This window comes from Dromiciops gliroides, chromosome 2, assembly GCF_019393635.1.
Source record: "Dromiciops gliroides isolate mDroGli1 chromosome 2, mDroGli1.pri, whole genome shotgun sequence".
Taxonomy (NCBI): Eukaryota; Metazoa; Chordata; class Mammalia; order Microbiotheria; family Microbiotheriidae; genus Dromiciops; species Dromiciops gliroides.
Genome location: NC_057862.1, coordinates 436,580,361 through 436,606,081, shown reverse-complemented (window position 1 = coordinate 436,606,081; position 25,721 = coordinate 436,580,361). Strand labels below are relative to the sequence as shown.

At 37.1% G+C, this 25,721-nt stretch overlaps 1 protein-coding gene across 1 annotated transcript in view; it reads right to left on the bottom strand.

The window, feature by feature from the left end:
- The window catches only part of EHMT1 (euchromatic histone lysine methyltransferase 1), a 192,863-nt gene that overhangs the window by 34,359 nt on the left and 132,783 nt on the right, over positions 1–25,721 (bottom strand). Inside the window, 6 exon segments of the mRNA XM_043980933.1 lie at positions 8,832–8,910; positions 18,030–18,116; positions 20,719–20,834; positions 24,161–24,238; positions 24,660–24,804; positions 25,088–25,255. Coding sequence (XP_043836868.1) covers positions 8,832–8,910; positions 18,030–18,116; positions 20,719–20,834; positions 24,161–24,238; positions 24,660–24,804; positions 25,088–25,255 — 673 coding nt within the window.

Below are 25,721 nucleotides of genomic sequence, written 5' to 3'. Positions count from 1 at the left end.
TAACTGAGGCAAACAGGTTTATGGGACTTGTCCATGGTTGTCAGACAGCAAGTAAGCATGTGTGAAGTCACATTTGAACTCAGGTCTTCCTGACTCCAGGCTCAGTACTATATCCACTGTGCCACCTAGCTGACTGTCACCTGCTTGCTGATTTGCTTGAAGATGGGGCTCCCCCTATTATAAATATAGGTGAATAAACTTTGGTAAACTGAAATTCTGATGTTTGGCTTTCCTAACTGTTTTCTGGTTTTCAGACATCTTTCAGGATAGGAAAGGCAGCCAAATCCAAGAATTTCCATAAGTGACAAACTTTGTTTCAGGGAAAGTAGTAACATTGTCTTGAGTATATTTAATGTTTACCACTATGCTTCTGTGTCCTTAGCTTTACACAAAGTTATTCTGACTTAAATCTTGTGACCAAATGACATGTCATACCCCATATTGCACACATTCAATTTCAAAGCAACAACAAATTACAGGAGCTAAGTACCTTGTAGTATTAGAAATGTGTGGCTGCTAAAAAGCACATTCCAGGGGCAGCTAGGTGGCGAAGTGGATAGAGCACCAGCCCTGGAGTCAGGAGTACCTGAGTTTGAATCCGGCCTCAGACACTTGACACTTACTAGCTGTGTGACCCTGGGCAAGTCACTTAACCCCAATTGCCTCATTAATTTTTTTTTTTTACAAAGCACATTCCAGGTTCCTGGGGATCCTGTAGTCCCAGTGGCTCCAGTTCAAACACAAAAATTTCAGCAACATTAAAAAGGCAACAAAAGTATCCAAGCCCCCCATCAACTATGCCCCAAAATTCCACAGGCTTTTAAAAGGATGTGTTAATTGATCTAATGGAATATTACTGTACTCTAAGAAATTGTGAAAATGATTAATATTTAGAAACATGGAAAGGCATATGAATTGACACAAAATGAAATAAGCACAACCAGGACAACAACAAAATGATATGATATAAATGTTAAGAATTACAACAACAAAGCTAAAATTGAATGCTGTGAAATTACGATGATCAAGCTTATTAATCCCACCAAAAGAGATATAATCAGACAACTTTCTCACAGCTTCTTTCCAGAGATAAGGGACATGGGTGTATAACACTGTTTTTTTCCTTTTAAAGCATTTCCATAAATGGCTCCTTGGGAAGGGGTGGCAGAGGGGTATAACAGTAAAAATAAGTAATGTAAAAACCAAGAACAATCAACAAAATTTTATCTTTTAGAAATTTATCTTTAGTGTGTCTTTATACACAGAGAAATTCTGTCTGAGTGCCAACCTCTACCTTACCATGGGAATAATCATTCCTTCATTCAATACTACTTTTAGAAATGCATAACCATCCAACTTCCTTTTGTCATTTTTTCCTAAAGTTGTCAAAACCTTACAGGGAATAAAGACAAAAAGGGCAGAGTGGATACAGAAGACAGTTGGTTCTCATCCCAAATGCAAAACATATATCCCCAAAGGCTCCAGCACTTCTTTTTACACCTTTGGTACAAAGAGATATGTCACACACTAAATCTGTGCTTTATCTTTACTACAAATTCATCTTTCCATCTAACCAGCTTCTCCTAATTCTTCATCCCTATTTTGGTCCATTTTCTTCTGTTGTGAAGGTAGGTGATATAGTGGATAGAATACTGGACTTGGAATCAGTAACACAGGACTGAAGCTCAGGAGAAAGGTGGGACTTGATATATAGATCTGAGTCATCTATACATAGATGATAATGAAACCCATGGGAGGTAATAAGATCATGAAGAGAGAGTATATAGAGAGAAGAGGAGAGAGCTGATCCCATGATCTATGTCTAATGGGATAGCTACAAATTCATGTTATTTACCCTCAACTGAGACCTCTTTGCTATAAGCAATCTTTTAAACTATTTTTGGTTCTCTTTATCGAAATTGGGGCAGGTACTGGACCTATGATTGCACTGGTACAGGAAACTCTCTGGTGTAGAAAATCCTTGCACCAATGCAGGTACATTCACAGTGCCTTATAGAATAACCAGAGAGCTGCCTGTAAGACAGAGTTTAAATGACTCGACTATGGTCACACATACTATATGTGTTAGCCATGGGACTTGAAACAGGGTATTCTTGGCTCTGAGGCTGGCTTTCTATAATGTCATTCTTCCTCTTGTGTTTCACACAGTACTATATCTAAACTCTAGCTGCCTCCTACAAACTACTCTCTTAGCTGATGACCTCACCTCTTGCTTTATTTAATGAGAAGGTGGAAGCCATTAGAGTTCCCATTTCTTCCACTTTACTCTTTTTTCTTTCCCCCCACTTTACTCTTTAAAAATTTTCTGTACCGGGGGCAGCTAGGTGGCACAGTGAATGAAGCACCGGCACTGGATTCAGGAAGACCTGAGTTCAAATCTGACCTCAGACACTTGGCACTTACTAGCTGTGTGACCTTGGGCAAGTCACTTAACCCTCATTGCCCTGCTCCCCCCGCAAATTTCTGTACCTTAACTCATGCTCTCCTTTGCTGGAGGAAGCCTGTACACTAGAGGTGGATAGGTGGCACAGTAGATTGAGCCCTAGTTTTGGAGTTAGGAAGACCAAGTTAGGGGGGCAGCTAGGTGGCACAGTGGATAGAGCACCAGTCCTGGATTCAGTAGGACCTGAATTCAAATCTGGCCTCAGACACTTGACACTAGCTGTGTGACCCTGGGCAAGTCACTTAACCCCAACTGCCTCACCCCAAAAAAAAAGGAAGACCGAGTTAGAATCTGGCCTCAGATACTTACTATCTGACCCTTAGCAAGTTACTTAATAGTAGTTACTTAAATTCTATATGCTTCTGTTTCCTCAACTATAATATGGGGATAATAGTACATACCTCCATAGGGCTAATGTGAGGATCTAATGAATTAATACCTATAATATGAATAAATGTTTGCTTCTTTCCTTCCTTCCTTTCTAAGTCTAACCACTTTAATATGCCCTTGATCCAAATCATCTTTTCCTGTTCTCCTTTGGGAGCTGGCCCACCACTCTTTCTCATCTTCAGTCTTCTCTTTGGAATGTTTCCTTTTGGGCTGCCTAGAAATATATCCTTAAAAATTTTTTTCCCTTAACTTTGATATTCCCTGAGGCCATTAGTCTACATCTCTCCTGCTTTCATGTTAATTTCCTAAAAGAATGGCCTACAGTTGCTGCCTACTCTTCCTTACTGCCTCCTCCTCAAGCGCTTGCAATCTGCCTTCTGATGACACAAATAAAATGTTCTCATAAAGGTCACCAAAGATTTTTTATATTTGATGGCTTATTCTCAGTCTTCGTCCTCCTTGACCTTTCTGAAGGTTTCTTTCTACACCAATGATAACCAAAGGAGTCTGAAGATATTCTCAAAGGAGAAGGTCCTAGTACCTAGGAAAATGAGGAAAGGACTCCAACAGAAAGTGACATCTGAATTGAAACTTAGAGGGCTTAGAAGAAAGTGAGAGGAGAGAAAGTAGAAGTACCATAAAGATAGCTTTTTCAAGGAGTTTAGCCATGAAGAGTAAGAGATATATGGGATCATAGTTACTGTGGATGGTAGGAAAAAGTAAGGGGTTTTTTGGTTGTTTTTGTAAATGGTATTTTATTTTTTCCAATTACATGTAAAGATAGTTTTCAACATTCATTTTTATATGATTTTGAGTTCCAAACTTTTCTCCCTTCTTCCTCCTTTCCTTCCTCCCCAAGATGGCAAGCAATCTGATATAGGTTATACATGTATAATCATGTTAAACATATTTCCATATTAGTCATGTTATAAAAGAAGAAACAGAACAAAAGGGAAAAACTATGAAAATAAGTGAAAAGTATATGCTTCAATCTGTATTCAGACTCCATAGTTCTTTCTCTGGATGTGGAGAGCATTTTCCATCATGGGTTCAAGAAAGGGTTTTTTAAGAAGGTAGGAAAAAAAAAAAAAAGTAGAAAGGAGAGGTAAAGAAGAAAATCATTCCAAGGATAGGAGAAAGTATGTGCAAAGCCATAAAAGCAGGAGACAAGATATCATGTATGAGGAACAGCAAACAGGCAAGTTTTGCTGGAACAGAGACTGCATGAGAGGAAATGATGTGTGATAGAGCTGGAAATACACGTTAGACCCACAGTGTGAAGGCCTTTAAATGTCATGCCAACAGTTTCTACCTTATGCTGGAGACATTAGGGAGGCACTAAAATTTCTTGAGCAAGGTAATCAAGCAATCATGCTTATGCTTCAGGAGTATCAAGTTGGCAGCTGTGTATAGGTGGGACAGAAAAAGTAAGATGTTGAATGAAGGGAACAATTGGGAAACTATAACAATAGTCTAAGTGAGAGAAGATAAAATACTGAATTAGGATGGCTGTACTATGTATGAAGAGAAAGAGATGAATATGAACAATGTGAAGGTAAAATTAAGTCATGGTAGAGGAGGTAAGTATAAATGAAGAATCAAACAAACTATAATCTAAGTTCATGTTATTAGATTCAGACAAATATGTAAATTAACTTTGGCAAAAAGTCTGTTTGCTATCCCTCTCAACTTTGTGTCACCTGCAAATCTGATAAGCATATGATCTATGTTTTATTCAAATAAACAACCAAAGGCCAACAAAACATTTCTGAGTCACTCCAGTGGGTATCTTCTTCTAAGATAACATCAAAACATTAATGGTAGATAACTGAATATTATTCACAAAGTACTTTGTTTGGACTTTCCTTTCCGCCCCTCGCTCCCTTCCCCAACCTACTCTCCTCCCATGAGCAACTCCTCTACCCTACTTCAGCCATGCACAAAGATTATCATACCCTTGAACTTGCTATCACCCATAAATGTACCACCTCCATGTTCAAGAATGCTGAAAGCCCCTTATCTGACCACACTCTATTGGCCGTTCACTTCTCCCTCTGCCTTTCCTCACGCTACCCTACTGAGAAAATCAAATTGATTCTGATTCCATGATTCTATTCTGTATTATAACCAACATTTTATATAACTACCTAAAGTCACATTCCTTTGTCTTTAAGTTCAGAAGTTTAAAAGTTTGGCTTCAGGGCAGCTAGGTGGCGTAGTGGATAAAGCACCAGCCCTGGTTTCAGGAGGACCTGAGTTCAAATGTGGTCTCAGACACTTGACACTTACTAGCTGTGTGACCCTGGGCCAAGTCACTTAACCCTCATTGCCTCACCAAAAAAAAAAAAAAAAAAAAATCAGCTTCTCTATAATGACCAGTTTTCCTCTTTGAGTTAATTTTAAAAGTTCAGCTGTTATATAAATCACTTTTAATGAAAAGAAACCCATTATCTCTATACCACTAGTTGTCCTTGGTGGTGAATCTGCTAATTCTAAGCAAGGAAATCAAGATAGTCCAAATAACACTGTGGGGGGGAAAAGATATTTACTTTTCCTTGAAACAACAAAATAGCCAAACTTGTTTCAATATAAATGATAACAAAAGTTCTAATGTTGCAAAAATATAGAAACCAAGAACTTGATACCCTCAGTACTATCATAGTTAACACAGAAGTTTGGACACTTAAACATAGCATAGTTTTGCTAATAACTGACATTTATAGAGTACTTAAGGTTTACAAAAAAGATTTTCTATTATCCCTCTTTTATACACATGAAAACTCAGGCTTTGATAAACTCAGTGACTTGCCCATAATCATGCAGCTATCAAGTGCCTGAGGTGGAATATGGACTCAACTCAGGTCTCCCTAATATCAAACCAAGATCTATCAATTGTACCACAATGCCTCTTGTAAATATTCTGAAAACAAAGAAAACTTGCTGCCCCTAGGATTCTCAAGTGTCCCCAGATGGCAGTGAGGCCACATTATCTTGTAAAAAACATAAAATAAGTAAAATGGAGGAAGTATATTTAAAACTGAGCTAGAAGCTTGGGCTCCTGCAAAAAGCCAATGTTAAAAATTACTTCCAACAAAGTTATAGTGTGGTAACAACATTTCAATAATCAACTCATGTACTCCTTAAGTGGGTGAGAAAAGTTTTGTGTACTTTAAAAAGATGTCTGAAGACTTACACATAACGCAACATTCCAGGCTTCTCAGGACTTATTCTTCCTAACCAAAGCAGCTAAGTCACAAAGGCACTCTGACTCATGTGACTGCTGCCCTCAGTCAAGAAGTTGAAACACAGATTGCTTCTAAGGAATCCTACCAAGCCAAAGAGCCTAGTATAGGGAAATAACACTGTCCTGGGACATGGTAAAGATCTGGTTTTGAATTCTGCTTCCAACACTGACTAGCTGCCTCAGACACTTGACACTTACTGTGTGACCTTGGGCAAGTCACTTAACCCTTATTGCCCTACCCCCCCCCAAAGACTTAAAGCATTATACAAAGCATCACAGTTGCTAATGATGATGTTAAATATGGGAACCTAACAGAATAAATCAAAACCATGTGGAAACAGGATGAGGCATATATTCTTTCCCATCATCCTGTTTGCTACCAGAATTGTCCAGATGATGCTTTTGGTGAACCTACAGAAGACAAGCATATATTTCATACTATTATTCAATTATAAGGGGTTATTTTATCTACCTATGCAATGCTCTGCAGATGATCAAATCTAAAATGCCAAGGAGGATAGTGATTTATCCCTGGACCATCATTGAAAAGATGCAATAAAATGATTAAGAATAATAATCAGCCATTGTGTTATGTTTCATCTCAGGAAATACTCACTAATTCTCACTTCTCCTAAATTGCTAGGACTTAGGTTGAAAGTGCCTGAAATAGTTTGCCAACTGGCCCAACCACTAGTTGCAATGAGCGCATTGTAGTCATACATTGTTAACATTATAAAACAATTCCACAGCTTTATACATCAACTCCCTGGTTTCACTAAAAGGTGGAAAAGAAAGAAATTCTATTTTTTGTATTTCTCTGCTAAGACTGTGAGGGAAAGCAAACTAATGGTGAATTAAGTGCTAATATCTCAATCCATGTGCCTTATTCATCTGGTACATGAAGATAATACTTTATTATTGTGGTCATAGCTACTGCAACCCAAATAATAATTGGCATCTGGTTGCAGTGCCTAGCATAGTTGGAGTTGCTAAAGATTTAGGAAAAGTGATAATACCAATTTGTAAAATTACAGAGGTGAACTAAAGGAACCCATGTAGTGCCTTTGAGATTTTAATTTATGATCCCATGAATCCAAGAAGTCTCAGGGCAGTGATTAATCAATCAGTTGATTCACATTTCAAAGAACAATGTCTGGATATAAAGTTTGGAAATGATATCTAAGACCAAGCGTATGGATGAAGTGAACAGCAATACAGCACGTTTAATTTAAAAACACTTCAATAGCTACTAAGCATCCTTCCTTCCCCTATTAGATCAATTTTTTTCCCTATTTTCCCACTCGTTAAATACTTTTTTCCCTTTCTTTTAACTGTCCATAGTATAGAAATGAAGCATATTTTAAAACATTTTCTTCTACTATGGAAAAAAGCTTCAAGTTAACAATCAAATTAATTTAATTGAATTTAATGTGTTAAACAACTCTTTTAAAACTTAAGCTACCTTTTGCTTAAACGTAGCCTTTGATGGATACAAAAGTTCCAACCTATCATTTTCTCCACCACACCTTTTATAGGTATATTGTTTAAATTTCAATAAAATGATATTAAAATATAAAAATAAGAACCAAAGATAGAAAACTACTAAGTACATAACACAAATACTCTTTGGCCCTGCAATCCTACACTTGGGTTTACACTCTAAGGAGATTAGCAACAAGAAAAAAGGATCGTAGGTTCATATAAGCAGAAGAGAATTCAGAAGCCATCTAACTCATATCCCTCATTTTGAAGTTGAGGAAACTGAGGCCCAAGGAGGTTTAGTAACTTGTCCAAGGTCATCACAAAATTAGCAGGTATCTGAGGTAGGATAGGAACTCAAGATTCTCTGACTCGAGACGCAATACTATGTGTGCTAAAATAGTTAAAGCTCTACATTTTCTATTAGCAAAAACAAAAAACCACACATACCACCTGTAGACATTTATTGGTGAAAAGCTAAATAGATCTTAGTACATGAATAAAATGAAATACTGTTCTGTTTCAAGAACTGACAAACACGAAGTACAGAAAGATATATGGAAAGAAATAAAGTAACATAAAACAAATCAAAATCAAAAGGGCAATATGCTGATCACTTTTTTTTTTTTTTGGGGGGGGGGGGAGATAATGATGGTTAAGTGACTTGCCCAGGGTCACATAGCTAGTAATTGTCAAGTGTCTGAGGCCGGATTTGAACTCAGGTCCTCCTAAACCCAGGGCTGGTGCTTTAACCACTGTGGAACCTAGCTGCTCCCTCATCACTTTTTAATCAGTCAGAAACTGGAATACTTTTTATGTTGTCAAAGAACTAGAAATAAAATGTATGCCAAATGACATGGGAGTGGCTTAACAAATTGCAGTTTATAAATGCAAGAGAATATTATTGTGCAAAAGAAACAACAAATTTGATGAATCCAGGGGAATTTGGTCAGACTTATATGAACTGATACAGTGTGAAGTAGAACCAAGGAAATGTAGAATGACTAATGTAAATGAAAAGAACAATGAAATTAGAACAATCATTTGAGCCCCAGAGAAGACATGAGGAAATATATCTTCAGCCTTTTACACCAATTAAACTAAAACAAAAATAACCACAGCCTGTCCTAGGTCAAAGAAAAATCTACCAGATGAGGGGAAAAGTTTCACCTTGGAGAGATAGTAATGATGTATATATTTTGGACTGAATTATTACCTAGAAAACAATCCCTGAATTTCCCTGAAGCACACTACCTTATTGTCCAGATCAAAGAGATAGGAATCCTCTTCTCGAACATCAGCCTCTGAATCAGAAATCAGCTCTCCAACATATCTATAGAATGGAAGTAAAACATGGCAATGAGAGACCTATGTACATTTCATTATAAATATCAAAGCAACCCATGGGTCAAGTTTACTAAAACTGGGTGAGCACATGATTTGCCATCCCCAGAACCACACTTGCCAACACCTTGTAAAAAAACAAAACAAAACAAACCTGATTGGAAGACTCAGGAAGAAAATGAAGCAATATTCAAAGTCTTTTAGGTCTAATTCCTTCGCAAAAAAATCTTCCATCTTCCATGAAAACAAAGTTCAAATCAAAGTTTAAAAAAAAAAAAGTGAACATGCCAAATTTGTTCAACTGTGAATGCAGCATTTTGATTATTTAATACAGTTTGTCCAAACTAGGTAAAATTTGAATTGGCTTGTGTCATATTTTACAAGGGTGAGATCTGAAACCATCAGCACCAGTCAGCAGGGGCTCAGATAAGCTGTACCATTACAGTACATGTTGCATTTGAACGTGAAGTAAAAAAAAGTTAAACAATCATGATGTGGAATATACCATAAAATGAGTTATATGTCAGCATGGCATTCATATTTGGCAAGTACAATATAATAACTGATTTATAAAGAAATCTACAACTTTTAACAAATTGGAATATTTAATAATTGTTATAATCCCTTGAAATTTTAATCAACAAAACTTAATTTTTAAAAATTTGTACTATTTTTTTAGAAAGTAAATTAATACATTTTTATGACTGACACATATATATGTAACTTGTTTGAAAAGAAAAATGATTAGAGCAGTTGAAAGTAGTACAAGAGAGACAAAAGACAAGTTAAGTAAAAGAAAAACAAAGAAGCTCAATGTAGAAAATATAATCCACAGTTTGTATTATTAGATTCTAAAGTATGTTAACTGATAGAAAAACAAATGGCACTTGCATTGTATGAATGCATTACCTCCAAATAGTATGAAATCTAATAAATGTAGATGACATATTGAAAGTACAAAGTATCCCAAAAGTCTTAGTGCTACTAAAGCTTAAAACTGCACTAAATGTTTTGGAACAACCTGTATACATACGGAAAAATGTTTTTAATTATACAAAAATTGAATTTTCTCTATAATCATGCCTTAACACAAAAAGGACTGCTTATTATCGCATAATAGGTTACATGCAGGATTGCTAAGTACAAAAAACTCCATTCCATAGGAATAATGTTGGTCCTACCTGCAGTTACTGATATACTGAAATTATACCCAGTGAGTAAAATATAAAACAATTTTGAATGATTCCAACCTGAAGATGATACCTTTGTGATCAAGTAAAAAAACCTAAACTCTCCCCAGTTTGCATTACAAGTGGATAAAGCAATAGATATAATTTAAGATGTTCATTTAATCACATATTCATGTAAAAGGAACAGCATACATATATACCCATATATTACATATGGATAAGTTGTTGAAATATTTGTTGATACAAGATTTGTTATTTTGCAAATCAACTGACTACAACAGCCACATTAAGAAAAAAGTCAATATAATTGACAACTGTTTTTTTGTTTTGTTTTTTGGTTTGGGTTTGGGTTTGGGTTTTTAATTTTTTGCAGGGCAATGCGGGTTCAGTGACTTGCCCAGGGTCACACAGCTAGTAAGTGTTTTGAGGCCGGATTTGAACTCAGGTACTCCTGAATCCAGGGCCGGTGTTTTATCCACTGCGCCACCTAGCTACCCCCCACAACTGTTTTTAATGTAAATAACAATGTGGCAGAAATAATAGTGGATGCAACATTGATGGAGGAGCTCAGCTAGCATGTAAGGCAATAAACATTTATTAAGCACCTCCTATGTTCCAGGTACTATGCTAAGCACTAGGGATACAAAAAGTGGCAAAAGACAGTTCCTGCCCTCAAGGAGCTCACAATCAAATGGGGGAGAAATGAAGTCAACAAATATGTACAAACAGGTCACATACAATATAAAAAGGAAATAATTAAGAGAGAGAAGGCATTACAATTAAGAAGGGTTGGGAAAGGCTTCTTGTATAAGGTGGAATTTTGGGGCAGCTAGATGGCACAGTGGATAGAGCACCAGCCCTGGATTCAGAAGGACCTGAGTTCAAATCCAAACTCAGACACTTAACACTTAGTAGCTGTGTGACCCTGGGCAAGTCACTTAACCCCAATTGCCTCACCAAAAACAAAAGGGGGAAAAAAAAAGGTAGAATTTTACTTGGAACTTGAAGCTAGGGAAGTCAAGAAGTAGAACTGAAGAGGAAGAATATTCCAGGTATGAGAGATGGGAGACAACTAGAGAAAATGCTCAAAGTCAAGAAACTGAGAATCTTTTGCTACAAACAGCAAGAAGGCTAGTGTCACTGCATCAAAGAATAAGTGATAGGGAATAAAGTATAAGAAGACTATAAAGGTAGGAGGCTTTGAAGAATTTTGAATGCCAAACATAGTATTTTGTATTTGATCTTGTAGGTAACAGGGAGCCACTGGAGTTTATTTGGTGGAGGTGTGGGGGGAATGACATGGTTGGATTTGCATTTTAGAAAAATCACTTTAGTGGCTGAATGAAGGATGGATTAAGTGAGAAGAGACCTGAGGCAGACTATTGCAATAATCCAGGTAATAAGGGCCTTAACCAGGGTAGTGGCAGTATTAGAAAAGAGAAGGGGGCATATCCGAGACACGCAAAAGTAAAAAGAACAGGCCTTGGCAACAGACTACATGGGGAGAGAGGAAGGAAATAGTAAGCAGATGATATCTAGTAAGTACCGTGGACTAGGAGGATGGTGGTATCCTCAAAAGTAAAAAGGAAGTTTAGAAAGGGGAGACTTAGGGAACAATAATGAATTCAGTTTTGGACATACTGAGTTTAAGATGTAAACTGAATATCCAGTTCAAGATGTCTGAAAGGTAGTTGAAAGACTAGAGGGCAACAGAAAGGTTAGGACAGGATGGGTAGATTTGAAAAATCACCACTACAGAGATCTATGGGAGCTGATGAAACCACAAAGTTAAGTAGCATAAGAGGGAGAAGAGAACCCAGGACAGAAACCCCTTGGGACACCTATGGTTAATGGACATGACCTGGATGAGGATCCAGCAAGGGAGACAAAGAGTGGTCTGAGAAGTAGGAAGAGAACCAGGAGAAAGTGGTACAGCAAAAACTTAGAGAGAGAAAACTACCAGAGTAAAGTGTAATCAGTGGTGTCAAAGGCTATGGAGAAGTTGAGGAGAATGAGGACTAAGAAAAAGCCATTCAATCTGGATTCCAAGAGATCACTGTTAACTCTGGAGAGAGCAGTTTCGGTGGAATCAAAAGGTCTTAAGCCAGATTTTAAGGGGTTAAGGAGAGGAGAGAAAGTGGAGGCAATTGAACCAATTGTAGATAGCCTTTTCAAAAAGTTTAGCCACAAATGGGAGAAAAAATAGAAGCTGATAATGGGGATGCATGAATCAAATGAGCATATTTTTTTTAAGGATGGGGCAGAGGCTCAAAAAAAATCCAAATAACGCCACAGGAAAATGCCTGGAGCAGCAAAACTCACAGAAGAATGTGCTGAAATCATCTTCTTCTTTTTTTTTTTGGTGAGGCAGTTGTGGTTAAGTGACTTGACTAGGGTCACACAGCTAGTTAGATATTAAGTGTCTGAGGCCAGATTTGAACTCAGGTCCTCCTGAATCCAGGGCCGGTGCTCTATCCACTGCACCACCTAGCTGCCCCTGAAATCATCTTCTAACCAAGAACGGCTTGGAAGGTCAGAAGGAGGGAGCTGCTGTGCTGATACAGGAGTCGGGCCCAACCCCACAGTCACCCTGACACAGATCCAGTCCCAGGAAGGCCTCACCAGAGAAGGAGACCCCCAGAGCCTCTGAATCAGCTGAAGCACCAGTGTCGTCTGGAACTAAGCTCACAGTCTGGTGAGAGGGCTGAGCCCTGGGTAGGGGGGAGACTACAGGGGTCTATGCTGGTGCTGAGGCAGAACTTCGATTTTTCACCCCTGCTGAGAACCAGGAGGTAGGCCCAGGTTGGGGAGGGGCACAGGCTCATCACAGGATAGCACAAGATCTAGCAGCTTCTACATTAAAGGACCGGAGGGCATGGAATATGATATTCCAAAGGGCAGAGGAAATGGGATTACAACCAAGAATCACCTACCCAGCAAAACTCAGCATTATCTTTCAGCAGAAAAAAATGGGACTTTAATGAAAAAGAAGACTTTCAGATATTTGTGATGAAAAGACCTGAACTGAATGGCAAATTTGACTTTCAAATACAAGACCCTAGAGAACCATAAAAAAAAATTGGAGCTGGGGGACATATCTGGGGTCGTACAGTGGGTAACTGTCTTGTGTCTGAGGCCAGGTTTTGGCTGGGATCCCCCTGGGTCCAGGGGTGATGATTTGTCCACTGTGTCACTTAGCTAGGTAATGACATCTTTTTTTTTTTTTTTAGTGAGGCAATTGGGGTTAAGTGACTTGCCCAGGGTCACACAGCTAGTAAGTGTGTGTTAAGTGTCTGAGGCTGGATTTGAACTTAGGTACTCCTGACTCCAGGGCCGGTGCTCTATCCACTGCGCCACCTAGCTGGCCCGGTAATGACATCTTTAGGATTAAATTGAGGAGTAAAGGGAATTCATTGGGGGAGGGGGAAGGGCAGAAGTGAAATCCTACATGAAAGTAACAGGAAAAGGCTTATGGAGTGGGGGAAGAGATGGGAGAGGAGAAGGGCAGTAAATGAATTTTACACTCATCAGAAAAGGCTCAAAGATCTTAAACTCATCAGAGCTGCCTCAAGGAGGGACTAATAGACACACCCAACTGGGTGGAGTAATCTATTTAATCTGGGCAGTAAATGAGCCTAACACTCATCAAAATTGGCTCAAAGACCTCAATCTCATTAGAATTGGCACAAGGAAGAAATAATGTACACACTCAATTGGGTGGAGTAATCTCTCTAACCCTGCAGGAAAATAGGAGGGGAGGGGGATAAAGAGAGGGGCAAAAGGGGGCAGCTAGGTGGCGCAGTGGATAAAGCACTGGCCCTGGATTCAGGAGTACCTGAGTTCAAATCCGGCCTCAGACACTTACTAGCTGTGTGACCCTGGGCAAGTCACTTAACCCCCATTGCCCTGCAAAAATTTAAAAAAAAAAAAAAAAGAGAGGGGCAAAAGAAAGAAGGGCAGAGTGGGGGAGGGGACAGACAAGGAAATCCCTTTTGAAGAGTGATAGGATGAAAGAAGATGGATAAATATCATGGGGAAGGGAAGAGGATGGAAGGGAAACAGTTAACAATAGTAATCATGAAAAAGAGAAAAGGGGGAAAAATTGTACAAAAACTATTTATAGCAACTCTTGGTGGAGGCTAAGAATTGAGAATCAAGGGAATGTCCATCAATGAGGAATGATGGAAAAAACTGTGCTATATGATTGTAGTGGAATGGTCTTGTGCTACAGGAAATGACAAACAGGATGATCCCAGAAAAACCTGGAAAGACTCATGAACTGACTTACAGTGAAGTGAGCAGAGCTGGGAGGACATTGTGCCTAGTGACAGCAGTATTGTTCAGTGAGCAATTTTGAATGACTTAACTACTCTCAGCAGTTCAATGATCCAAGATAATCCCAAGGAACTAATGAGGACACTTACTATGCACCCCCATAGAAAGAACTGACAAAAAGAACACTTGTGGATTGTCAGGAAAGGCCAGTTTGAATGTGATCTCAGATGTTGACTGCTACCTCTGTGACCCTGGACAAGGCACTTAAGGTGCCTGCCTCGGTTTCCCCAAATGTAAGATAGGGCTAACATCAAAGTTGTTGCAAAAATTCAATCTTTGTAAAAGCCTTAGTACAGTGCCTAAGCAGCCTAGTGCATAGCAGTCACTTAAAACCTGGTTGCAATCTTGTGGAGGCAGGAGGAAAGGGAGAGAGGGAGGGAGAAAAATTTGGAACTCTAAATCTTATGAAAATGAATGTTGAAAACTACCCTTACATGTAACTGGAAAAAATAAAATAAATGTTTGTTGCTTTAAAAAAAAAAAAAGGATTGGGGGGAGACATGCTAATTTTGTAGGTATAAGGAAAGAACCAGTAGACAGAGATTGAAAATAAGTGATAAAGGAGCAGCTAAGTGGTGCAGTAGATAAAGCACTAGCCCTGGATTCAGAAGTACCTGAGTTCAAATATGGGCTCAGACACTTGACACTTACTAGCTTTGTGACCCTGGGCAAGTCACTTAACCCTCACTGCTACCACTTACTTAGAGAGTAAAGTAAAGTAAAGTAAAGTAAAAAGAGTGAGAATGACAGAGGGAATAATCTGCTGGAGGAAATGGGATCCACTTGGGGGAGGAGGGGGCGTGGTGTGTGTGAAAGTGGGAATGGTTAGCCTTGCTAAGGAGTGAGGACATCTCATCATGTAAGATAAGGTAAGAAAACAGTCACAGAAAGAGAAGAGGAAGCTTAATATAAGGGATAAATAAATCAATAATCTCGAATTTTTTCTAAAATGAAAAGGTGGAAGGAGGAGGAGCCATGGGAGGTATGAGAAGAGATGAACACAGATTTAGAAGAGCTCCTGTGGGAAGTAGGATATTGAATAGTTATGGGAGGTATAGGAAGATAGCCTAGCATCAGTAAGGATCCAGTTGAGGTTGTGCAACATAAACTTGTAGAGGATCCAATCAGAATGGTGGTTTGCTCCATCTTCATTCAGCAGTACATGTATAGGAGCAAAGATGGTGTCAAATGGTGGGAATGATTCAAAGCCGAGGTTTGGTAGAGAGCAACTGAGAAAAGGACAGTATAGAGCTGAAATGATTCACCAGGTCAAGATGAGGAAAAGAAAGGATGGCTAGTGCAAGGGAGGTGGCCTGAGAGAAAAGTGAGGAGCTGAAAGATTAGAAATAATGGCGTGGATGAAGAGAAGGGTATATGGGAAGGCGGAGAGAGAGGCAGAAAAACAGATTATACTAAGATAAAGGGATTTGGGAATTTTTGAAAATGGCGGTAGTACATTTGTGGAGGAAGGCAAAATTGAGGATATAATTATCTTTGTGTGTGGCTGAGGAGAGGGCAGAAATAGAGATTGAGGAAGGAAGGGGAGTGACTTTGAAGTCTACAGACAACAACAAGGATTCTGATTGTGTCATGACAAAATGCAAGTCTATGAAGATTAGCTGGTAATGTAGCCCATGGAGTAATATGGATACATTGCATTTACTTCACAAAAAAAATCATTGTAACAAAATATGAATAAGGAGCTATGCACAAATTTTAAAGTTATTACAACAGTCTGATATTTAAAACTATTCAACATATGATCTCTTCCTACCTTCCCAGTCTTATTCTGCTTAGTATATTCCTCTATGCAAGCTCTGCTCTAGCTACATTGGACTATTTTGCTTCTCAAAAACTATACTCCAAAAACAGAGGCATCTAGTGGTGGTGAAATAATGAAAACACTGGGCTTGGAGTCAGGAAGGCTGGAGTTCAAATTTGGCCTCAGACATTTCCTAGCTTTGTGAACCTGGGCAAGTCATTTAACCTCTGTATGTTTCAGTTTCCTCAACTGTAGCATAGTGATTTTTCCCTTTTTAATAAAGATATTTAATTTAATAGATATTAATCCCTTAGGATTAATAATATATTAAATGCATTTTTCAAAATTTCACCAGATGATCAAATAACAACATTCTTATGTGTAGTGGCTATTCTCATGTTTTTCTTTATTTTTAAGTAATGTTTTCCTTGGCCACCAACCTCAAAAATCCTTCAACAGGAAACCTTATTCCTAAGTGATACCCTTATTCTTTCAACATCTCAAAGAGCTCAGTGAAGCCACAAACAGCAATAAATCCAGTAGTTATAAAATGAGGGTGGATAGACTAGGTCAATCAATCAACCAGTAATCATTTATTAAGTACCTACTATTAACCAGATGCTATGCTAGGTCCTGAGGCTACAAACATAAGCATGAAACAGTCCTTACCTATTAATTTCCATTCGATCTGAGAAAAATAGATATACATATATAAGCAAATATAAAAAAACAGAGGAGACACTAATAGCTGGGGGAGATCAGGAAAGGCTTCCTGTAGATGGCAGCACTTGAGCTAAGCTTTGAAGAGAGTGAAGTCTATACATGTACAAAGACAAAGATACAAAAGATGATGCATAATGCATAAGAACAAGGAGGTCATAAATTACAGAGGACATGATGGTGAATTATGTATAATAAAAGTGGACAGAAGTTGGAACCAGTTTATGAAGGATTTTCAAGTGCCAAAAAAGACAATTCTCATTTGACCCTAGAATTGAGAATCACTAGAATTAAATGAAATACATGGTGACAAGGTCAGACTTCTGCTTTAAGAAAATAATTTTAGTAGGTGTTTGGAGGATGGATGAATTGGGAAGAAAAGAAATTTGAGGTATGGGAACAAATAAAGTTATTATAATAGTCCAGGTAAAAGACAATAAATGTCTGAATAAAATCCTGGTGGCTTTGTGAGGAGAGTGAAGCGAACATAGGCTAGAGATGTTATGGAGGAAGAATCAACAAGACCTGGCAAATGACTGGATATGGAGGCTGAACAGAGAGTGGTTGAGGGTGACTAAACAGAAGGACAGTGATGTTTCCAATTATGATCCTGTTCTTCTTCTGACAATGGGGGTGGGAGGGAATATGTGGGGGGGTGTGGGGGTGGCAGCACTGGATTTGGCTCTCCCTCCATTGTTCTCCTATGGGACACTGAAGTCAGTAGATACCCTTGACCTTTGCTCTCTAGTTTCCCTGCTGAAAGTGAAGATGCTGGACTCCTCTCACTCTTCCCTTCTCTCATTTCCATGTTAACACTGAAGACACTAAATTCACTGACTCTTCTCCTCAGGATCAAAAAATGAATGGGGCTCTTTATCCCCATGGGGGGAAGAAAAACTCATTCATCAGCACCCCTACCAGTTTCTATTTCAGCTCTGTGTTTTAAGCTCTGTCACTAGTTGGAACATTCTATATACATTAAATTCATGTAAATTCTGGATTGAAACCTTCTGAGACTGACCTAGAAATTATAAAGCAAAAGAACTGCCAAAGAATTATGAAATTTAAAATGCAACAGAGTCACCCAATGACCTTACTTACTCGCAGACAAAGGTCCCCAGTGGAATGTCTTGCATGGACCGTACACCCCAACCCATATTTTGTGTTCGATAAAGTTGTAATCGAGCCCTGGAAAAGGAAATGTGGTATTATTATGCCAATACACACGGTAACCCCTCAGCCAGCTTACTAAAATAACCGTCAAAGAAACATTATATAATGAATAGTTTGGACTAAAAAGTAGTTCTCTCTTGTGTATTATCATGTGAAATGACCACAATATTTGGCACTGAAAGGAACTGATTTCAAATCCTGGCTTTACCACTTACTGACGGGGTAACCAGCAAGTCATTTAGCCTCCCTGAGCCTTAGTTTCTTCATCTATAATTTGAGGGGGTTGGACTAAAATCCCTTGAAGCTCTAAATCTATGTTACTATAGGGCTAAATTCGATGATCTAAAAAACAAACCCAAAAAAGCATCATTCTGAGGTTAAAGAGTATGATCTGGAGGAAATAAGTCCATCCTCAGGTGATTTGCTTTAAATAAGGCACAGTTCTTTTGCTTGGCTGGATTATTTAAGGTGCTTAAATAAAAACATACTGGATTCTCTAAGTCAAATGAAGAGACTGTTGATGTCCTTGCAGATCAACAGGTTATTCTCAAGCATAGAAATAATAACATTGCCTTTTTTTTTTAATCTGTGGGGCAAAGAAAATGTAAAATAGAGTGTAGTGAACATAGTAAGCCCAGAAAAGTGGACCTGAAGGAGACAATCGATCTGGTAAGCAACAACTATTAGTGATCATGGATTATGAGTAACCTCCCTACACTGGGTAGCATGGCAATTACAGTGCTAAAGGGTAAGAAATTAAGCTGCCCTATAACTTCTTGTAGTCTTTTCACCATGAACCCAACTCTATGTCCATTCCCTTTTCCACTGGAAGTTTAAGACTCACCTAACACTGATGGGTGAGTTTTTTGCCTTATCTTGCTGGGAACCAGACCAAAATATCACTTCCTGTAGGCTCTAGCCATAAGACCCTCCCCTTGCTTTCCAGTACCCTTTTATGCATTAGCTTTCCCCATTAGAATGTAAGTACTTAATAAATGGTCTATCTGACAAACACAACTTAATGTACATGAGATTCTATAAAGCAACAACCACTAATAAGCACACAGTGTGTATGGTTATTATTATATTATTTTATTGTGCAAAGCCCAATATCAGGTATTATGAGATGGGAAAATTAAAACATATACACACAAAAAGTATGAAAATGAAGACTACAAATTTATGTTGACAAAGAACTCTACAAATTCAGTTCTCTGTTACCTGGTATGGCTGTGTTAACAAAATCTTTAGTTCATCAAATAGTTAGATTAATGAAGAATTATTACATACACATACACACATACACACATACACACATACACACACACACACACACACACGCGCGCGCGCGCGCGCGCGGTTACTGATTTGTCAACAATTAGAAAAGAATAAAACTGACTTAAATTGAAATTATACTGATTCTTTCCCTGGAGCTTCAGAAAATACTAAAACCACATAACTTATGAACACACAATAACCAATGATAACTCTAATGACTCTTCTCTGGAGTACAAAGTGTTAGGAAACAGGACTCTGACTAAGAATACCTTATCTGTATTTACTACATAGAGGTACTAAGGGGATGTAGAGTGATCATAGTCCAGGGGAGCTTAAGTCAGATGCTAATTTTATGGATAAATTGTATGAGAGTATGGGAGAAATCAAAATAAATCAAAAGCTGGTTTCACAAAAATAAAGTGGGGAAAAAAGTGTAGAAGTCACCCTTTTGCATGATATAAAAACTAGAGCATAGTACTGGACAGCTAAAGAAGAGTTCAAGTATGAACTCGAAAATATACATTTTTATATGAAGTATATGCTAAATAAGTTTATTTGAATTTGAATGTAAACAAGCTAGTTTAGTTCTATCAGGTCCACGATCATAAACACTAGCATCACTGCAGAGCAATATGGGAAGCATCTGCTTTTGTTGTCTGTGGGTTAGCTAAACTTAAGAGAAATAAATAATAGCTAAATGATGGATGACATGTAAACAATGATTTTTCAAACCTAGATACATCTGAATACAAAGGAAGAATGGAAGAGTAGGAAAGAGTTTTAATTCTTAAAAAAAAGTACAGTCTATGAACAATGTGAAAATATGTTTGAATTTTAAAAATAAGAATAACTTAAGAAAAAAGGAAACAAATGGTCCAATGTGAAGAAATTGATTATCACCTTTTTAGAACACAAATATCTCAAATCTTACAGAGATTCAAAATATAATATCTAAGGTCCATTTAGAACCAACCTATGCAGGAATTCCTACTACACTATACTTATTCAGATTCTGCTCAAACACTTTTAGTGATAAAAATCCTGTCATCTAAGAACACAAGGCAGCTACCTACTCTATGCTGAACAGCTGTAACTATTAGAAATATGAGTGTGTGTGCATGTGTATATGTGTATATGTGTATACACACACACACACACACACACACACACACACACACCCCCACCACTTTCTCTTTAATTACATTTAATACTTTCCTCTTAACTTCTTGCTGATTATTTTATCCAGACAGACATGGACTAGACTTCTAGGTAAGAAGCCTACAATTCAATTCAATTCAATTAGCATTTCTTAAGTGTCTAATATATATATGCAACTTACCTGAGCCCATTTTGCACAACCCTATTTCGGCAATTCCTCCAACAAGAACAAGCATGGTTGCACTCAAAGATCAAAGGAGGTTCTGCCATGTTGAATTCAGGTAGTAGTCGACCATCCTATTAAGAAGAGATGTGCATTTGGGACTCATCAATTATATTATGGTTGATATTTTTTAAGTGAAATCCCATTAGTCAAGATAAGGGTTACTCAATGGGATCTCAATAATCTATAAAATTTATTTTTTTCTTACCTCTGTAACAGAAGAAATACAAATCACACTATACTCAGGACAAATAAAGGTTGAAAGTAAAAGAAATATCTCAAACTTATAATATTTATAGTTTATCAAGCATTTTACTCACAACAACCTAGTGTACATCAGAAATATGACAACTCCCATTAACAGACTCAAAGAGGTTCAGTAACTTGTCCAAGGTGTCATACCTAGCAAGTGCTAGAGCCCAAACAAAATCCAAGATTGGTGCTCTATCATTTAAAAAAATCTTTTTTTGTTATGTATTACATAGTTTAAAAGAGATTTTTCAACTGTTAATCTTGGTAATAAGAGCAGCTAATCAGATATTCTTTTCCTAGGGAAAGGCTGCAGAAAGCCCTGATTGTAATCATACCTATCTACAAAATTACTTCCAAGTATTCTGTCCTTATACTCAAACTTTTTTCTGATAGCCATGCAATATCAGAGTCACAAAACATTCCAGTAAGTTTATTTACAAAAAACAGAAATTCATATACCTAAGATGAATTAAACTGAGATTTAAATTGAATCACCTCACTCAAAAGGATGTATATGTACATGTCAGGAAAATTAAATTTCAGGAAGAATTATGTTTCAAAAATTCTTTTAAAATACCATTTCAATTTAATGTTAGTGAAAACTTGAGAACTGGATATGAAACCCAGCAGAAAGTAGATATATTAATAAAAATACTTTTAGTTGCCTTTTTTTATTCCAGAAAATTTTAAGTTGAATCCAACATTATGCTCACTTAAAAAAAAATTCTAAGTACTTTTTTCCATCTTAGTTCTTTCTGGAAAATGTTCCAGTGCTGACTTACTAAGTAGATTCTCCATTTTTTATTATCCACATAGGTCAATAATATCAGCACACTATTATTATGCTTACAACAATCTAGTGTGGCTCCTGACTGCTTATTACATCAAATCTCAATGGCTCTAGAGCCTAGTGTTCAAATGATCTCCTCCCATCTCTCTAGTTTCATTTCTCTTTACTCTTCCTTTCAAGCCGAGATGATACCTTTTCTTTCTCCTAGCTAATACTACTACAAACAGAATACTTGACATTTATAGTCTTTAAAGTTTGCAAAGGGCTTTACAGATATTATCTCTTCTGTACTTCATAACAACTTTGTGATATAGATAATGTCTTACTATCCCCCATTTACAGACAAGGAAATTGAAGATCAGAAGTTAAATGATTTGATCATGGTTATTTACACTGCTAGTTAAGTGTCAGATACAGGATTCAAAAACATTTTCCCGAAGACAAGCCCAGCACTCTATCTACTACATTACAAGGTCTTTCTTAATATTTACTAAGCATTTTACAAACATTAATCCCACGTGATTTTCACAATCTTGTGAGGTAGACTTGGTAAGACATATGATCTCTATTTTGCTGATGAGTGAACAGGTTCAGAGATGTTGATTTAACTTGCTTACTATCACAAAGCTATTAAGTAGATTTCAAGCCCAGCCATCTCCTGGCACCAAATTGAAAGTTCTTTTTACTACACTAATTTAATCTTCCAAATGTATGTAAGGCACTGAAATGGAGGCAATATAGCAGGCATTTATATATGGTACTTTTAGGTGTGCAAAGCAATGCATACACATATATGTACATATTAAAAAACCCAAAATTTTAGCCCCCTAAAAATGTTATAAAGTGTATATGGCAGGTATCAACTTCAGATTAGAAATGAAGAAAGTATACATATAGCTGACTGGTTTCCATCTCTAAGCCTTAGCTAATGTCATTCTGTATCATTTTAAACCACCACTGAAAAGGTTTCCTCCATGATTCCACGCTCATGATGACATCTCACTTTACTCTATTTTCTGTGGCCCTTATTTTCAATTTGTAACATTAGTTTGTTGAAAAACTACTTTATCATTGTTCTAACATCATTTATAGTATGCTGATTTTTGTCTCTCCACCTTTGACTCCTTAAGGCTAGGAACTATTCTTTGTTTTTTAAACCAATGTTCCCTCCTTACTCTCTTATCCTCTCAAAGTCTTCTGTACACACTTTATACATACTGGACCTCAGTTAATGCTTATTACCTCATCTCTTTTGACCATAATCATGTAGACAATTTAAGCAATTAGGAGACAAGATTCTAAAATACTGAATCTTCATAAAGAACCTGTTCATGGTTAATGAGAACCCATTACCAATTACTAAAATTTTGTTTGATGAGAATCACTATCAGTAATATAATCAGTTTTTCTCCACCACACCACCAATTTTATTTTTTTTAAAGAATTAGAGGAAGCTCCAACCCTTAAACAAAGTATTTTATGGTCATAGAAAACAATAATATTTAATCACTGATTTGTTTTAAACAAGTATTTTGATGCACTTCTAACTATTTTAGGAGTAACAGCATAATCCATGTCGCTATTTAAACAATTAAGTCTTAAAAATCAAGAAGAAAATTTTTAAAATAAGATTAAGCATGTGATAGATCGAAAGCACAAAGTGTTTACTTTGATGAGTATACAACTATCATGTACATTAAATCAAATGGACTTTCCTTAGCAGTTGGATAGAAGAGGTAAATAGCCTGTGCAAAGCCATGGACAAATGAGATTAAATATTCTGTGCAGAGAAAACAAAGTAAGCCAGTTGATCAAAGCAGAAGAGTATGAAGGAGAATGATGGGCAATAAGTCTGGAAAAGTAGATTGAAGCCAGGTTGTTAAAAGTTAGAAGTCATACTAAGACATATTAAGTCCCATGGGCTAGAAATTCAAACAGTATCAGTAAAGTTATTTATTTAAATATCTCAACCATGATTCAGTCATATTTAAGGCTCAATTTTTGTTATAGCTTGATTTGGGAGCTCTCTAAGAAAGATTACTTTTTTTTTTTTTTAAGTGAGGCAATTGGGGATAAGTGACTTGCCCAGGGTCACACAGCTAGTAAGTGTTAAGTGTCTGAGGCCAGATTTGAACTCAGGTACTCCTGACTCCAGGGCCGGTGCTCTATCCACTGCACCACCTAGCTGCCAACTGAAAGATTACTTTTAAAAACTTTGGCAGGATATATTTTTTTTAATTTTAAAGCACTGAATATCATAGATATGCTTTACTATTTTCATTAATTTAAATGAAAAATCTTCCTTTGAGAATATTAATTAAATGAGAAACAGGTTTCAGAAGGCAACATGATGCTCACCTTGTCATACCAACACCGCATACTCAGCTGGCCACACATGCAGTTGCTGGAAGAGCAATCATCTATGCACACACAGTACTGAAAAAAGAAAAGATACACCAGCACTGTTTAAAAAAAATACACACAAAAACCACAACTTCATGATTTACCATAAGATAAATTCTGTTGTTGAATCATTTCAGTCATGTCCAACTCTACCCCTGCATTCACACCACACTTATACCAATATTTTCCCTTAAATTCTAGATCTTAAAACAGTAACAACTGATTCTACATTTTGGGAAATTCTGTTTCCATGTTCTTCCTATATAATGTTATTCTTTTCCTAGTTCTAACATGTACAAAAAGAACATTCATAGTCTTCCAAAGGTAAAGAAGAAGGGTGAAAGCAACTACAAGTAAGAAAACAGTACTAGGATCACCAAAGTATGTTTTGATCTACTTCAACAACTGAAAATGTACAACAGGCTAGACATATAAGATCTAGCACTTAACTCACCTGCAAATGTGTAATGTTTCTATCAATGTTCATAGGGGATGTCACACAATTCTGTGAAACATACTTGTAGTTACTAGGGCATGGCTCATTGTCCACAGCATTGACACAAGGAATGGGAATTCGTTCATAGCCTCGAGCAATGTCTCTGTCATTGGAAATGAGAAGGAAAGAGTTAAACTTTCTGTATTTGAAAATGAAGCTCTCCCCAATTAAAACTTATTCATAAAAAAACAAGATAAACAAGGTGGCACTATAAGAAAAATTATTCTAATTTTGATCTTTAAATATTTCAACTGGAAAGATTACTTTTCAAGTGAAATTTCAAATTAATTTTTAGTGACCTTTATGATTTGTCACAGAATTGATTTAAGTGATCTAGAAATTTGCCAATGGTGAGATGGAGAGATCACCTCACTTGTCAATCTTACCTACTCATAGTCTTTTCTACTTGGACAGGTTTTTCATTGGAAGATTCTCGGAGAGTCTTATTCATTTGAAGAGCTCCCCAGACCTGAGAGTTGAGGCTGGAACACTGGAGTGGTGTTTCTCCTTCCTTGTTCTTTAGGGTGACATCAGAGCCACGAGAGAGAAAGAGGCTATAAAACAAAAACCCAAACCTAATGTTGAAGATTATAGTGGAAAATAAATGTTTCAAGAAAGGAGAAATATTTTGTAAAACTTCTAACACTACTAACATGGAAGTTATTTTCTTTCATCTGTATTATTATCCACAAGCCAAAGGACTAAATAGAGATTCTGAAAAATTAGGCTCAACTTTACTAAGGAAAATAATTCATCACTCTTCTCTCATATTCTTTTTCAAAAGCCACTACAAACCACATTCTAACTAAAAAGGACATGTAAGGGACTACAGTTAGCATGTTATTTTTGAAATCCTTCTTTCAGATCCTTACTCTTGGTGAACATATATTAAGAAGGAACACAGTGAGGTCAACCTTAAAGAAAAAAAAGTGCTGGGTGCTGTGGTTGATGTTACTTGTTGAATTTATTGCTATGAAACTGAAAGAGAACAGAACCCTTCTAAGATTCAGTGTACAGGTC